The sequence below is a fragment of the Mesoplodon mirus genome (genome assembly GCF_964341445.2).
Source record: "Mesoplodon mirus genome assembly, chromosome: 15".
NCBI classification, from domain to species: Eukaryota; Metazoa; Chordata; class Mammalia; order Artiodactyla; family Ziphiidae; genus Mesoplodon; species Mesoplodon mirus.
In genome coordinates, this window is record NC_138991.1 from 23,841,536 (window position 1) to 23,859,214 (window position 17,679).

The 17,679-nt window shown below is 40.1% G+C and overlaps 1 protein-coding gene across 2 annotated transcripts in view; it reads left to right on the plus strand.

The window, feature by feature from the left end:
- UQCC1 (ubiquinol-cytochrome c reductase complex assembly factor 1) overlaps positions 1 to 17,679 on the plus strand; it is a 91,589-nt gene that overhangs the window by 43,438 nt on the left and 30,472 nt on the right. For both annotated transcript variants that reach the window (XM_082600639.1, XM_082600640.1), the window contains one exon: positions 5,172 to 5,280. In XM_082600639.1, the coding sequence (XP_082456765.1) occupies positions 5,172 to 5,280 (109 nt within the window). The remainder of the gene's footprint in view (positions 1 to 5,171; positions 5,281 to 17,679) is intronic.

Here is a 17,679-nt window from a genome sequence, read left to right on the forward strand (position 1 = left end):
CACGTGTTGGCTTTGTTTTGTAGTGGGTACCAGGACCATCAAATCTTTTTTGTTTACCATTTTGAACTTGTTTTACTCATTTTCTTTTCACCTTCCAACATACTTTAACCTATTCTGGATCATTCAGGAGGTCCTGATAACTCTTTTTCTTAAAAAAAAAAAAAATTTTATTTATTTATTTGGCTGTGCTGGGTCTTAGTTGCTGCATGCCGGATCTAGTTCCCTGACCAGGGATCGAACCCAGGCCCCATGCATTCGGAGCACAGAGTCTTAACCACTGGACCACCAGGGAAGTCCCGGTTCTGATAACTCTCAACTGTATTTTGCCAGGCTGCCTTCTTTGAGTTGTACTCGTAGCTGTAGCCTCCATGTTGAACTGCTGTTGTGTTTGTGTTAAATACATTTTTAGGTCCTTTCCTTTTAGTCTGCCAGCAGTAACTTTTTGCTGTTGTAGGTGTGTTTGCCTCAGGTTAGCCAGTCTTTTCCCTTCTGATATTTTATTTCTAATATGATGCTAGTTTTGAAACTTAAATTATTGCCCTTGTGAGGATTAAATGAAAAACTAAGTAAATGGATTCTGGAAGGTTCGTTCTAGTCATTAAAGAGGCAGAAAAACAGTCTAACTCTGGGATCAGATTATCAGGGTTCAGATCTCAGCTTTGACACTTAACAAGTTTTGTAACTCTGGGCACGTTACTTCTGTAAGACTCAGTTTCCTCAACTATAAGGTGGGGACAGTAAGAATACCAGCCTCCTATAGTTGTTGTAAGGATTAAATGAAATAATGTATCTGAATCACTTAGCACAGTGCCTGGCACACAGTTGTGTTAGCTGTTAATTACAGCACTTGTCCATTTTTGCTATTAAAGGTTTTTTTTTTGCTTTCTCCCTATTTCTTAGTCTTATTAGAATCGGAAAAAATTTCCAGATAAGCTGAATTCAGCCTGGATCAGATGTTACCCTAACAACTGCTAAATAAATTACTACAACTCTATTATCCTAAAAAGGGTTTCACTGGGTGACTGTAGTATCTGTGGATGAAACACAGAGTTGGAGTTGAGATTTCTTCACCACCATCCTTCTGTAACAGATTGTTTTTTCAACGTAAGAAAAGTGTGTGTAGAATGCTACCATTGTGGAAAATGGGGAGAAAAGGGAAGCTACTATTTATGTAAAAAGAGTCCATATACACTAAGCTGGTATATATATAGATTACATGTGGAAGGTTTCCTAAGAAGCTGCTAACTGTGGTTGCCTTAGGGAGAGGAACCTGGTGATTGGGAGATGTGGGTGGGAAGGGGACTTAACATTTTTTTTTAACATGTGCATGTATTATCTATTCAAAATATTTACTAAACAAAGAAAGGAGTAGATTGAACTTGTAGGCTTCAAGGTTAGGTACCCTAAGAATTGACCTTCAGCTTGATCTGGACATTCCAGGCAGCTGACTTTCTAAGATGTGGGCCCCAGCCTTCAGCTGTGCTTTTTCCTTGAAGAGGACAAACACAAAAGTTCTTCACAACAAGATGACCTTTCTGTCCTTAACTACCTAGAGAATTTGATTCACAAATTCAGGACAAAAATAAGTTGAGCCTTTAGTTAGCTGAGTTTGGTGATGGTGGATGAACGGACAGCCCTGTGGCTCAGAATCTTATTTTCCCAGTAGAACTCATGGTTATCTTCAGTACACTTCCTGTTGATGAGAAGACTGATTGTTTTGATTTTATAACTTTAACTATGTGAGATGAAATTTACTGTAGAACTTTATATTTGATAGTGTTTTCAAATTGTCATCAATTGTCTACTGAACTAATTAAGTACGGTGTTTTAGGAATAATTAGAATTTGCCCTTCTTTCATTTATCAGGCTTGAATCTATATTTTTTAAACTCTTAGTATCAGCAAAATTAGGTGCAGGTTGCAGCACACTTTGCTGTTGCATTTCTCTCAAAAGGTAGATGCACACCTAATGTAAATTTCTGGATCAGACAATTGTGAATACCATAGATCTACTGAAGTAAATATTCACCAAATTTGTCATTTTTCAGCCTTGGAAAGAAAGGGTTTCCAGCTGGGAAGAAAGAAAGGGTTAACTTCTGAGAGACTTATCTGTTCTTAAAGCCAAGGTCTTATTACACCCCTAATCTTATTACACCCCTTCTTCCTGAAAAACATTCAGTGGCTCTCCTTTGTCTACTGAGTGAAGTCCAGACTTCTCAGCATGACATTTAAAAGCCCTTCATGACCTTTCTGGCATATTTTTCTGTTTCCTATACTTCCCTTCCACAAAATCTAGGTATTGTCCCTGTCCGTGTGCTGAGCTTTCCATGGCCCTGTCTTTGCTCATAATGTTCCATCTGCTGGAAATTCTCTTTATCTTTTACCTGTCCAACTGCAACTCACCTTTCCAAGCCCCAGGTACAATGTTTCGTTTTCCATGAAGCTTTCCCTGATCCCACTCAGCCAAGAGCAATCCTCTCAAACTCCATTGCACTTTGTGTTCCTCTCGGAACACTTACTGCATTCTCTCTTAGGGCTCTTGTCTCCCCTAAGGAGACTAACTGCTCCTTGGAAGCTGGGCTCTTGTTAACCACCACTCGAATCTCCACACAGTAAGAACTCAATTTATGTCCATTGAGTGAATTAAGTGTCAGTCAGCATCTTGAAAGTATCTTCAATTCGCTTTACCTTTTCAACCCAGATAACCATTTGACTGTAAGGGCTATAAAACAAACTGCTCTGAAACAAAAAACACTTCACTCCATGTTGATATAGTTAGTAAGTTTATGGTCTGAGAAAATCTGTGCCTTTTAAACCTCAGAGGGCAGGTGTATTAACAAACTACAGAATTTTCATATAAATGAAGAATTCCATTACCTCACTATTGCTGTTGATGAATTGGCCTCTGACGACACTTAAGCATCAAAACACACAGCGTCTTTTCAGGTGGAGAGGCTAACTTTGGTTAACTTTAAGAAAAATGTTATGAAAAAGGACTGTTGAACTTTCCCCAGTTTGTTTCTGCCTTGGAATATGCTCTATATCATATAAAGTGGCCAAGTCTTTTTCCATGACCTGTTTTTATTGTCACAAAGTGTTATTTCTTAGGCACTAACTGGGTTCAGAGGTTACAAATTTAGAATCACAGCATCAGCAAATCCCGAGGTTGGAAGGGACTTTAGAGATCGTGTAGTCAGCCTTCCGTCAGATAGATAGCCGAGCTGCAAATTCTCTACTTTTTGAGGTCATCCATTACATTATTCAAATCTTCAGAAACTCCCCTATTAGAAAGTTTTTACTTTCAGCATTCAATGTTGAGTAGTTTTTCTCCCTCTATGACCCACCCATTAGTTCTGATTCTACCTTTTGGATAAACAGTCTAATCACCTTTCTGTAATATTTAAGGCAATTGTCCTGTTTTTCTCCAGGTTAAATATCTTCTGATCTTACAACTGTTCCTCTTGTCTCTTAAAATATAATGTTCAAAACTGTCGACAGTATTCCAAGTAGAGTCTGACGTGTGCTGAATAGAACAAAAATCTCACTTTGTACATGAAGATGTTATATTTGCATTACTGTTTCTAAAATCACATTAATTTGGGGGGCAACCATATCATCATCTTGACTCCCCTTCAGTGTATACTGTCAATGTAAGCCTGGAAGGGTTTTTCACACATCGGTGGGCATGACTCACCAATCCTGTACCTCTACAGCTGTTCTTTTAGACCCAAGTGCAGGACCTTAGATTTATCCCTGTTAGATTTAGCCCATTGAAACAGTCTGTTGAAGTATTTTTGGTTCATGGTTGGGTCATCCAACATATTTGTCTTCCTGCCCAGCTTCTTGCAATCTACAAATTTGATAAATATGTTTTCTTTTCTCCATCTTAGTCATTAACAGAGATGTTGAGGCAGGCCAGGCTGGAGTCATTCCATTAGACCTTACTATTGCTTGTAGATTTAAATGGGCAGGATTAATTGTATATGGAGATAGAATTGTCGGTTTAGACTGAATACTCCATAATTATAATAGGAGTTGTCTTTTAGGTGAGTAGTCCTATTGTAGCTGCTCAATAACTAATTAACAAGAGATAATAGAAATGCGTATGGTCATAAGAATGAGATTAGGAGCTATCTTGGAAAGTTGGTGACCCTGTTTATATTCTTATATTCTTATGTAAGGTCTTAAGCAGAGAGCATTCTGGACTGATTAGAGGCAGTGTGGTATAGGGGAAAGAGCCCTAAACTTGGCCCTGAGATGTTGTATTCATTTATTTATTCAGAAAATATGTATTGAGTGCATACTATACTTAAGCCCTAGATATACAATGGTTTAAAAAAAACCCCAAAAACCCAGACTTGATGTCTGCCTTCAATGGAACTTACATTCTAATGGGGGAAACAATCTGATAATTATACAGCTGGAATCATAATACTTTGTGTCATCTGTATTCTGGACGGGTGCTCTCCAACAGAAATACAATGCAAGTCACACATTTAAAAGTTGCTCGTAGCTCCATTTAAAAAAGTGAAAAGAAAAAAATGGAACTAATTTTAATAATAGGTTTTCTTTAAGTCAATATACCTGATAATATTTCAACATGTAAGCAATATAAAAAATTTGAGATATTTATATTCTTTTTTCCTGAACTAGATCTTTGACATCTTAAACTTATACCACATCTCAGTTTGAACTAGCCATATTTAGGGTGTTCAGTAGCCACATGTAGCTAGTGGCGTCCATATGGGACAGCTCAGTACTATACCCACCTTTATAGACTGCTCTGTGGTGTTGGGCAAATCATGTTCCTTCCTTAGAACTCCTGTTTTCATCAGTAAAATGAAGGATTCAGACTTATCTTTAAACAACTAAAAGCGGTCCCTTTCATGTTTGAGGGAGCCTTCTGAGGTGCTCTAAATAATCTGTGTCTTGATGTGAGTGGTACTTACATGGGTGTATATTATATGTAAAAATTCATCAAGCTGTACACTTAAGATTTATGTACTTTTCAGTATCTATGTTATAGCTCAATAAAAGATTTTTTTAATCACTTCTAGTTTTTTGATTCTGTGCCCTTTGATAAAATCACTCAGATGAGCTGACCTTCAGTGGAAATGAGTGATGTGAAAAATGCAAACAGCCAGTGACTCTTTATGTCTTCTTCCCACCCAGGATGTGTCTAGTCCGAATGAAGCAGGAAGGCCGGAGTGGGAAATACATGTGTCGTATCATAGTTCATTTTATGTGGGAGGATGTTGAGCAGCGTGGCAGAATCATGGGGGTAAGTGAGTGCTATCAGATTCTGGTCCTGGAAAACTCCAATGAGGGATTGCCTGACTTGAGTTGAAGTTTTATCTGTTCTAGAATGGCCTGATGTCAAGTGGTAATTCACCTAGAGTCACTTCTGCCTCTATGAAGACTGGCATGCTACAGACACTTTATTTATGTACTTGCACACATTATCATGGTTTGTCAGTGTGAGTACATCCTATGTACAGAGATGGGATTATTAAGTCCAAATCATGGTAATAGGAGGGATGGATTTGGTGAACAGATAAAATCAAATAATAATAATCCGGTTTGGGGACACTTTCTTTGCCTTTGATACCAGTTCAGAGTGTCAGTTCACAATTAGTTTGGATGGAAAGACCCTGGCGTGGGGCCTGCACTGTGCTCAAGAACTTAAAAACAAGCTTCTTGATCACTGACAACCTAGAATACTTTGGCAAGGTATCTACTGAAAAGGTACATTAGTATATTTAATAACCTGAGAAAGGAGAATATGTAGTATGTGTATAACAATATGATGACAATAGAAAACCAAAACCAAAACATTAGGATACAATTGGTTATATAAATAGTAATCTCTTCCTTTGTGTATATTGTGTATTTTGTGTATCTAGACCGTGTTTTAGTAGATTGTAGTTCCTTGTTTTTTCCCATATCATTGCCTCCTAGCTTGGGAGCATCTAAAGCCAAACCATCAGACAGGGTCACAAAATGGGTTAATTTGGTTTCTTTCATTACAGCACAAAGTTCTGTGGTTTTGTGTGTATATATTTTATCATATATGATATCATCCTCTATACACTTAAATGCAACTTTTTTTTCTAGTCAACAATATATCTTGGAGATCTTTCCATGCTGCATGGGAATTAAGTGGGAGATCTCCCATGTCTTACTTTTATCTACTATAATTATTTTCACACACTTCCTATGTTATTGTCTGATGGTATGTGCTCACTCTATGTGTGAAATTATAGTCTTTGAGACTAAATCATGGAAATGATGGTTGCCTACTGAATCTGGATTGAGGGTATTTTCAGATTCTCATGACTTTGGAGGAAATGCGTGTATAGAAAGCACAGTAGACATGGGTTCATCTTTAGACAGCTTCACTGACATTTACATGCCTTTCTCTGGGACAGCAGACCATTAGCATTTCTGTTCATTCTAAGAAGATGATAGCATATTTCAAGGTTTTAGCTGCTGTCATCATCATCTTCGTCATCATAATCATTATAATTATCTGTTTTGGAGTCAATATTCACCTGTCTTTGTAATTACACTCTTTGCTTCCTTCTTCATTTTTCTCACTGTCATACCTTACTGCTGTTTAGCTGCCCAGAGTGGGATCAGCAGCCTTTAAGCTATTCATCCGGCTGAGCGTTCCACATGCCCTCAAGTACTTACTACCCAACTCTGGCAGCTCACAGTGGATATACAGTAGTGCTGGCAGTCTCAAATCATCCCATTTAATGATGACCAGTGATACCCCCTGGCCAGCCAAAGCCTCGGCTGACTGCCATGCAGTTACACAGTAGTTCTTCTATGAGTTAGTCTGTTTTCTTATCACTGTTGATTAAACTCTGCTGGAAGTGGGACCACTAGAGCCAGGTGGACCACAGCTGTCCCCAACCTGAATAGCTTAATGAGTCATAGGTTGCCAATTCCTGGACCACAGGAACCTTTTACTCTACCCCACCTCCACCCCCAGATGGATTTCCTTTGGGACCTACATATGTATATCTCCATCACAAGGTTCAACAATTTGAACCTTCTCCCATGTTACTTTATAATGTCCCTTCTACTTGACTGTATGCTTTATAAAGGCAGGAAACCTGTCTTATCCAGTTTTTTGTTTATACAGTAAACATTGGATAAATAAATACTTGTTGAATGAATGAATAAATTGAACTTCAGCTTCTGAAATTCTGTTTTAAAGCCAACTTATTTGTCAGATAGATCATACTCGGTTTATTAGTCTCTGGTCCAGGTGTACGTCAATGCAGTCCTGCAGGAATTAGCCTTTCTTTTTTATTTCTCCCATTTTATCCAACCATTTTTTTCTATCTCAGTTGTTCTACATAAGATGCTGTCCTATGGAGAAGTGTGTTAGACCACCATTTCTCAAACTTTAATGAGCCTACAGTTCACCTGGGGATCTTGTTAAAATACGAATTCTGATTCAGTAGGTTTTCGGTGAGGCCAGAGAGTCTACATTTCTAAAAAGCTTTGGGTGATGCCAAGTCCACTGGTGGGACTGGGTGGGGGAGGGGCAACCACACGTTGAATAGCAGGGTTTCAGATGATCCATAATGCTCCCCAAGTATAGACTCTTAAATTTGTCTTCATGAACAGAAATGCCAAGCCCAAGTTTAGTTAACAAAGACTATAAATAAAAGATGATTTAAAAATAATAGAGGGACTTCCCTGGTGGCGCAGTGGTTAAGAATCTGCCTGCCAATGCAGGGGACACGGGTTCAATCCCTGATCTGGGAAGACCCCATATGCCGCGGAGCAACTAAGCTGGTGCGCCACAACTTCTGAGCCCGCGTGCCTAGAGCCTGTGCTCCGCGAGCAACAAGAGAAGCCACCACAGTGAGAAGCCGGTGCACCGCACGAAGAGTAGCCTCCACTCGCCGCAACTAGAGAAACCCCGCACGCAGCAATGAAGACCCAACACAGCCAATAAATAAATAAATAAATAAATTTATAAAAAATAATAGAGATTTCAAAGAGTTGGGGAATTAATATTATTACGTTTCTGTTATAACTGATTTGCTCCTCCCTTTCCAACCTCATGCTATAAACAGACACCCTTTATATAGGCAAGAAAATTATATATTAGCCACTTCTAAGTTGTGAGTGTGACTGTGTGTGTTTAGAGGGGACCTCAGTCTTTGGCGTTTGTACAACCTAAAGAAATGAGAAGGTTAGGCTGGAGAAGAATGGCATGTGGCTGGAGAAAAGTAGCAGCCAGAGGGAGCCAGTCTGGCCTGGTTCTGACCCTGGCTGGCAAGTCTTTTCTCTTCCCCTTGCTTCAGTTTCTTGGTTAAAAAAAAAAAAAACTTGGGGGGTGGGTGGCTACACGATTTCCAAGTTTCTTTTCAGCTTTGAAAACCTATGATGTGAAGGTGGTAATTTGCAAATCTATTTCTGTGTTATTTGGCATCTTTAAGAAAACTCATATAAAAAGTAGAATTTATAAGACTGATCAATGTAGTGGTGATTTTTCTTATGCCAAAGAATTCTTAGAGGCCATTACTTTACTTGAGTGGATTTGTGTGGGGAAGATTGAGAATGCGAATTAATGACACATTAGAAATTTGGATCAAGAAATCCTTTGAAATCAGAGTTCCAGTCTTATTTGGTGAGAAGATTTTCACTTTCCAAAAACTTGCTTTTTACCAGCTTTTTAGGAGCCCAACTATTGTGAAAAATATGGCAGCCTCATATATCTTCAGTGAAGCTGGTATAAAAAGTAAGTGTTAAATTTGAGGTTACAAAAATCACATCAATAATTTAGAGTGTTCTGACTTAAAAAGAAAACATTATTTGGGATTTAAACATATAAGTTAGCTGTGGAAATAAAGTTCATTATATCACCTCATCTGGTCTTGTTTTATTTCATTAACTGGTTCTTAAAAACCTTTGTGAGCTGAGTTGCAGCTGAAGAGGTTGGAGACCATTTTTCCTTGGGCCCTTGCCTCACTCCTGAGTGTTGGTAAGAGTAGAGAACTAAGACTTGCCACAGCTGTAAAAACAGACAGCGCCTTTGGCCTCAGCACTTTCTCCTGGTGCAGGCAGATTTCAGATGTAAATTTCACTTTCTACCTCTCCTACTAATGAAGTAAGTTTTCTTTTGCTGGGTTTGCAGCCAGGTGTGTCCAGTCTTGTGGCTAACTGGAGCGCTTTACTTAATTTTTCCATTTGTGACATTTCAACCAAACTTAAAAAACAAACATAAAAATTAGCTCAAGGCAGTGGCTCAAAGTGTTAATGGTAACCTTAGGCTGGCTAAACGACTTCCTTTCAGTTCTGCCCTGCCAGACATCTCCACCTTGTGGCTTACAATAAGCAGGTTTAAGCTTTCCAAACTGTGGAGACAAGGTAGGAGTGGGTGGGGATGGGCTTTAGTTAAGAAATTGCAAGTTTATCTCTGTCAGTGGTCCCTGGCATGACGGTTGGCTTCAGCAGGATGTCAAGTGATTTCTTGCTCGCTGCTTTTCTGAATAAGGATGAACCTCCTGTCAGCTCATGGTCTCCTGCTCTCTCTATAGCAGAGCTGCTTGATGGAATGGTGCAGAGGGCCTGGAAAGAGGTGGAGGAGCTGTGGGCTGAATTGGACTCCTTTGTAAAATTCTACTTTGCTTTTCAGAACTAGCATTTTGCTTTGTAAAGTCCTCTGATCATACTCCAGACTACCTTTCCAAACTCATTTCCCCAACTCTTCTTGAACCTTAAATATGAGAAACCTCTACACATGTGTCTGGTACATAGGAAGCACTTGGTGAACATCACATTCCATCTTTGCCTCACATACTTTTCACTGCAGCCAAGCTGAATGTCTTGCTCTTCCTGTCTTGTGTCTTTTCTCATGTGGTACATATACCTAGATTGCCCTAACATGCCAGCCCCAATTCCTTCATGTCCCTCCACTTCAAATTGGAAGCCAATCCCGGTTTCCCCTAGCTGTTAGTACCTTAATAATTTATCTTCACCCTTCTTCTGGCTTTTACTGTTTCTCTTTTGCATCAGTGTCATTCATGTATTGACTGCCTTCTGGGTGAATTCCTGAGGGGCGGGATCACATGCATCCCTCTTTGTATTCTCCAAAGTGCCAATCATTGCTCCTTGGCTGAATGTGTGCCCAGTAAATATCTGATGAAAGGAGATGGTTCTGGAAGCCCACTATAAGTGGTGGAAAAAGTAGGGTGAGGAGGTATACTTTTTATTCTGAGGATATTTGTTTGCTCATTAGTCTTTTTTTTTTTTGTGGTACGCGGGCCTCTCCCGTTGCGGAGCACAGGCTCCAGACGCGCAGGCTCAGCAGCCATGGCTCACGGGCCCAGCCGCTCCGCGGCATGTGGGGTCTTCCCGGACCGGGGCACGAACCCGTGTCCCCTGCATCGGCAGGCAGACTCTCAACCACTGCGCCACCAGGGAAGCCCTGCTCATTAGCCTTAAATATTGGAAGAAAAAGAAATGAGAAGTTGTCTCCACTTTCAATTTTTCTTTTTCTTTGTCCATGATTTCTCATCTTCTAGTGGAATTATTTGATTAAAAAGAAACAATTTGTAAATAAGGTACTTTATATTTCTAAACCAGAAAAGCTTTAAATCTATAAAAGGTAGTAGAAATAAGAATTACATGTACTTTAGTTTTTCTGGAAATTTCCTTCCAGACCTCTAATTCCATTCCCATCTCTTCCTTCCCCCCACAAAAATCTTCAATCAAACTCCTTTGTTTTACCATGAGGTAAAAATTTTGCTATACTTTGCATCTCTAGGTCAGAGTTAAAACTCACTGCCAAAGGTATTGTTTTAAAAGGCAAGGACCACTTTAAGGGTATAGTTTTTGTGGCCAGTAATATGAATGGTGGAGTGTAAATACAGAGCAATCCCATGGGCTCGAAGCTTGTAAAGTAAGAATACATGTTTGTTTTCCAATAGCAGTCGTTCTTTTGAACATTTTTTAAATGTCCTAAGCTGTTGGAGTGGATACTTATTTATTAGGGGAGAGAAGACTAAATTCTTAGAAGGCAGAGCAATTCCGTTTTGGAATTGGCCCATGAATTTGAGCCAGCTGAAGATGTACCTCTAATAGATGCATTCCTTTCTCTACACAAGTTTCTTATCCTCAGGCCTTAAGAGGTAGCAAGAGTGCATGGAGTGTATGCTTTAGGTGGTTTTCTAACTGACTGCATGCCTGGGTGCATACAACCAGAATGCCAGTCTGATGGCTCAGGTCATGTGACCTTCTGAGTGGCGTACTGGATTCACTCCACTTCAGGGAGTGTCCCTAAAAGAGAAGTTATAAACGTTTCTGTATTTGAAATTAAATAAAGCGTGAAACTGCTGTCTATGCACATGGTCATTTATCTCTCTCATGGCCATTTTTACGTTCAGTTATAGATTGTGAGTTTCCTGAGGTCTAATTCTTACTTGTTTGTCTTTGTATTCCTATGGTGCCTCAGTGGAGCTTTGTGTTAGTAGGCATTCAGTAAATGTTTCTTGACTGAATAAATAAGTGAATTTCATCCACTTTTTTATCTTCAGTTTACCTCCTGGAATTTCTGTAGGAGAAACAGTGACCTAATTCCATTTTGCAAAGCCCTGGCTGACTCAGTGCATGACGCAGTCCTGCCTTACCCTAATACCTTCTTAAGTACTCCTCATGCTAAGTACTCCCAGTTCAGCTCATCACTGCAGAGCTGTTTACCTCTCCAATGCATCACATTTCTTTTGCCTCCAATCTCTCTTGGTGCCCGGTTCCATTTGGTATGTTTTGTACCATAGTTAGAATACTGCTTAGAGCTGTGTGCATCGGGCACAGCTAAAGCCATTTTCCACACCTCTCTTTCAGGGATCACTAATGCTACTCCTAGATAAATCTCACTCAGGAGATGGGATAAAGAGCTCCACGAACCTGTTCTTCCTGTGTTTCCTGTCTCACATCTAAGGTCATCACCACCAGTCCAGCCCCCCAAGCTAGAATTCTTAGAACATCCTCAACTCCTGCCTCATCCTCTGCATCCAGTTGTCTCGTCACTTTTCTGCCCAAAATATCTCTGGATTTTATCCTCTCCTCTGTTCCATTGCTTCCTGTCAGTTCCTCATCATCTGTCCTTTATTGGACATGGCCTCCTAACTAGTTCCTGGACTTTCCCCCTCTAGTGAACCTGGCACCATATAAGCTGCCAGAGGTGTTCTTTCTAAATCCCACATCTGATCATATCCCTCCTCTGTCTAGAAATCTCTGAGGGACAGAATTCAAACTTCTTAGCAATGGCATAAAGAACCCTTCGCAGTTATATCGGAGAACCTTCTTGGTTGTAATACAACAAACTTTTGTTGTATTAATCTTACACCTTAAAAAAAAAGTAAGTTTGAAGCTTTTCAAAGTGAAAAATTGGGGGAGAGGCCTTCACATTCTGGCCCCAGCCCACCTTTCTAGTCTAATTTCCAGCAAACTTCTCCTACATGCAAATGTTCATGCTTGAGCGTGTGCACACACACACTCTAACACATGTTCCCCTCATGCCTCGTTTTCACTGGTGCTATCATATTCCATGTTCCTTTATGCTTCTGAGCCTTCTTTCATGCAGTTCCCTCTGTCTGAAGTGGTCTTAACCCTGTCTCCTCTGCTCATGGCACTGTAAGACACAGCTGGATAGTACCTCTTCCAAGGAGCTTTTCCCAGCACCCCCCAGTAATATTAGTATATTTGGCCACTCCCTTGTCTGTATTCCTCCAGCACTTTGCACAAACTTCTGAGATAGGACTTACCATGCTGTACTGTAATTACGGGTTTGTGTAGGTCACACCCATTAGATGGGATAAGGATCCTAGGATCCCTAGTGCCTAACACAGAGTGCCTACCCCTCAGATACTTGTTGGGTGTATGTATATGCTTCTATTATTATTTTTTTTTACATCTTTATTGGAGTATAATTGCTTTACAATCATGTGTTAGTTGCTGCTTTATAACAAAGTGAATCAGTTATACATATACATATGTTCCCATAGCTCTTCCCTCTTGCGTCTCCCTCCCTCACACCCTCCCTATCCCACCCCTCCAGGCGGTCACAAAGCACCGAGCTGATCTCCCTGTGCTATGCGGCTGCTTCCCACTAGCTATCTACCTTACGTTTGGTAGTGTATATATGTCTATGCCTCTCTCTCGCTTTGTCACAGCTTACCCTTCCCCCTCCCCATATCCTCAAGTCCATTCTCTAGTAGGTCTGTGTCTTTATTCCTGTCTTACACCTAGGTTCTTCATGACATTTTTTTTCTTAAATTCCATATATATGTGTTAGCATATGGTATTTGTCTCTTTCTGACTTACTTCACTCTGTAGGACAGACTCTAGGTCTATGCACCTCATTACAAATAGCTCAATTTCGTTTCTTTTTATGGCTGAGTAATATTCCATTGTACATATGTGCCACATTTTTCAAAAAGAGTCATGTACCAAAATGTTCATTGCAGCTCTATTTACAATAGCCCAGAGATGGAAACAACCTAAGTGTCCATCATCGGATGAATGGATAAAGATGTGCTTCTATTATTAATGTCTGGCCAGCACTATCTCCCAAATACTGACTTAATGATCTCTTATGGCACCTGGATTCAATTTCTCTGACCCATCCCCCCACCTCCCCAAAAAAGTTTCATTTTTCTCTCTCTGACCTGCCTCATGGATTCCCTGGCTCTCTTATCATTTATACTTTTAATCCACTTTATAGGATAGATGAACCTTAGAACATTAGACTGGGAGCCTCAGAGATTCTCTGGGTCTGAAGGTGCTCAGGTGTGTGTATTTTGAAAAACTTCCCCAGAAGATTTCTGATGCCCATCTCAGGTTAAGGACTATAGATTTTTTTCCCACCCTCTCACTTCTGTGGTGAGGAAATGGAGTCCCAGAGAAGTTAATTGATTTTCCCAAGGTCATGCAGCTAGAAAACAGCAAAATGAGGACCAAAAACTAGGGTATGCTGATTCCCAGTCCAGTGTCTGCTTTACTGTACGATGATACCTCTGGGGGTGAGGGGGAAGTGGAAATCAACTTCATGGCAGGTTCCTTCTCCCCTGTCTTGTTACCAAAGACTTCCAAAGACCAAGAGGACAGCTTTTCTTGAATCTAGAGGTGTTCCATTTCTTCAGTGCAGTCCCAAGCCTGAGTCCCCTTTATTCAGAATTTCTAACCCAATATGGCAGAGGTTTCCTACTCAACAGGACAGATAGAGATTAAGGGGGAAAAAAAAGACAGATGAGAATGCTAACAATGTTCTGAATTTGTTTCTTTTTCTAGCATTTAGAGTCTGAATATCTCCACATCATCTGAATTCGCCTTAGTTGATTTTACAATTATTTTTCAGAGACTCCTCGGTTGTGTTTTTTTTAGGAGTAGAGGGACGCCGACACTGAACCCTGTGCTCGGAGAGGCTGGGCTGGGAGGCTAACAGAGGTGGTATTATACTGTGCAAAGCCAATAAATGTATTCAGGAGACACCTAGATGTGTTTCTAGAGGAGGGCATTAGGGGGAGGGGTCTGGTGAAAAGGCAGAAGGGTGGGATTAAGATAAATTAAAATGGGGCCAGCACGTTGGATAAGGGGACAGCCTCTTCCTGTTCCCACCATTGCTTAAGGTTTTTCATTCTGCCTCGTTCAAAAGTTAAAAGCAGTCTTGACCATATAACCTCATACCCTCCTGTCCCCCACGGGGAAAAGAACTTAGTTTAAAGGCTATTTTAGCCTGATAACAGCTGTGTTTATTACTGGAGTGCCCCATCTATGGGATGTTCCTGGAGAATCTCAGACTTACAACTGGAAAAGAACCTTGAAATAATCTAATCCAGAGATTCTCAAAGTGGTCCCCACACCAGCAGCTTCAACATCACTTAGGAACTTGCCGAATGAGAAACTCTGGAGGTGAGGCCCAGCAATCTGTATTTTAACAAACCCTCCAGTTTGAGGGCCACTGCTCTAGCCTGATCCTGTCATTTAAGTGATGGAGAAACTGGCTCTGGGAGAGCTGAGTAAGCTTACGTTAGAAACCAACCGAAGAACAGTACTCGGGTTTCCTGATGGCCAGCTCCTACTGCTCTCCCTGCTAAGAGGAGCAAGGTCTGGCGTGGACTAGTGACGTGAAAGTTGAGGATTTCAGCATAATACAGAAACAGAGGTCAGCAATACTAATAGCTAACAATCATTGAGCACTTTCTTTTTGCTGTGCACTTTATAAGCACCATTTCAGTTTTATGTTTTATAGCAATCTTACCTGTGAAATCCTATCCTCATTTTATAGATGGAGAAACTAAGGATCAGAGAAGTTAGTATATTAGTTTCCTATAGCTGCTGTAACAACTTACCCCAAACTTGGTGACTTAAAACAATAGAATTTTATTCTCATACTTCTGGAGGCTAGAAATCATTTTCAGTAGGCTGAAATCAAGATGTTAACAGGGCCATGCTCTAGGGAAGAATCTGTTCTTTGGCCCTAAAGCTAGAAAGCTTTAGGTGGCTGCTGGCATTCCTTGGCTTGTGGCTACATCACTCCAATCTCTGCCTCTGTGGGCATATTGCATTCTCCTCTTCTATCTGGGTCTAAGCACCCTCTTCCTCCCTCTTACAAGGGTGCATGTGATTACAATTAGGGCCCACCTGGAAATCCAGGATAATCTTCCCATCTGAAGATCCTTAATCTAATCACAGCTGTAAAGTCCTTTTTTGCTACATAAGGTAACATTCACAGGTTCCAGGAATTAGGATGTAGATATCTTTTGGGAGACCATTAATTAGCCTACCAGTTAGGTAACTGAACCAGACTTACGCAGTAAATATGAGAGCCTGGATTGGAACCCAAACTTGCCAGACTCTAGAGCCCATGCTCTTAATCACTACTCTGTACTGCCTGAAAAGGTCGTTGCTAAAAACGTGGTTCTAACATTAGCATTAAGATTTTAAAAGTGTTTACCTCTTCCCCAAACTTGCATTATATTACTGTCATATAACTCAGAATCTGTGAGTCCTGAAGCATCTCTGGTCCTGACTCCTTCAGTTAAATTACTAGAAGAAAGAGATTGTATTTTTTTTCCATTAAAAAAAGTGGTGATATAATTCATATACCATAAAATTCAGCATTTTGAATGTGCTTTTCTAGTAAATGCACAATGTTATGCAACCATCTCCACTATCTAATTCTGGGACATTTTCATCACCTCAGAAAGAAAGCCCATGGCCGTTAGTAGTCATTCCCCATTCCCCTTTCCCCCAGCCCTTGGTAACCACTACTCTACTTTCTGGCTCTATGGATTTACCTATTCTGGGCATTCCATATAAATGGAATCACATAATATGTGGTCTTTTGTGTCTGGTTTCTTTTACTTAGCATAATGTTTTCAAGGTTCATCCGTGTTGTAGCATGTTTCAGTACTTCATTACTTTTTATGGATAATCTATTGTATGGATATACCCCATTTTATTATCCATTCATCAGTTGATTGACATTTGGGCTGTTTCCATTTTTGGTTTTTTTGAATAATGCTGCTGTGAACATTCATGTACAAGTTTCTATCTGAACATATGTTTTCAGTTCTCTTGGGTATATACCTAAGAGTGGAATTGCTGGCTGGGTCATATGGTATGCTATGTTTAGCTTTTTGAGCAACTCAGATAATTGTATTTTATATAGTTATTTGAATTCCTAGTGTGACATCCATTGTTCATTTGTTTATAATGAAATAACATTCTCATATTTTGTAGTCTTAATCATATTTCTCATCTTATTGCCAAATAAATATTTATACCTGCAATTTTTGACAGTAAAGAGAAAGGATGGTGTGGTATAATGGAAGGAGTTCTGGCCAGCCTGGCCACTCTCTGGGTGAGCTTGAGTAAGTCAAATCACCTCACCTCTCCGGGGAGGAGAGCTTGATGATTTCTAAATTCTCTTCCAGACTTAACATTTGCAACTCTGTGAAAGTCTGAAAAGCTAGCCTTGTGTTAAATCCCAGAGCTTGTGTTCTATTTTTTTAGCAGTTAATCATTCTCTGTCTGATTTCTGTTCCCAGACACAAACAAGGTTTTACCCATCTATCCAACCATTTTATTGTGGTCTGCTAGTTTCCAGGTACTCTGCTAGGCACTGGAGATACAAAGATGACAAAGATATGGTCCCTGACTCCCCAGTCTAGTAGGAGAAGACAAACATATAAACAGGTAATTATAATAGTAAGAGATTATGATATTTAAAAATTGCTCTGCCCAGAAGAAAAGCTTGGGGTAGATGACATTTGGTTTGTATCTTTTTGGATAAGTGTTTGCTAGACAGGAACATTCTGGGCAGAGGAATGGCGTGGGTAAAGGCAGTGTTCTGTGAGAGGACAAGAGCATGTTTGCCTTTGTTTGGTGGCTTTTTTCCTCTTTCTTCTGCAGCGGTGAAAACAGACTGTCCAGATTAGCTCCATTTTGAGATCCTTCTGTGTGTCCAGTATTCACAGACTCATCGACTCAAAGGTCTGCAAAATAACACATTTTGTCAAAGTCCTGGCCACCTATAGGTCTTCTTCCCTGTTTTTTAAGGGCACTTCAGACTCAGTTTCTGAGTCAGAGGATTCACTGAATGGCTAAAGAGCCTTGATCAAGATTTGGGTTTTCTCCATAGTAGCAGCTT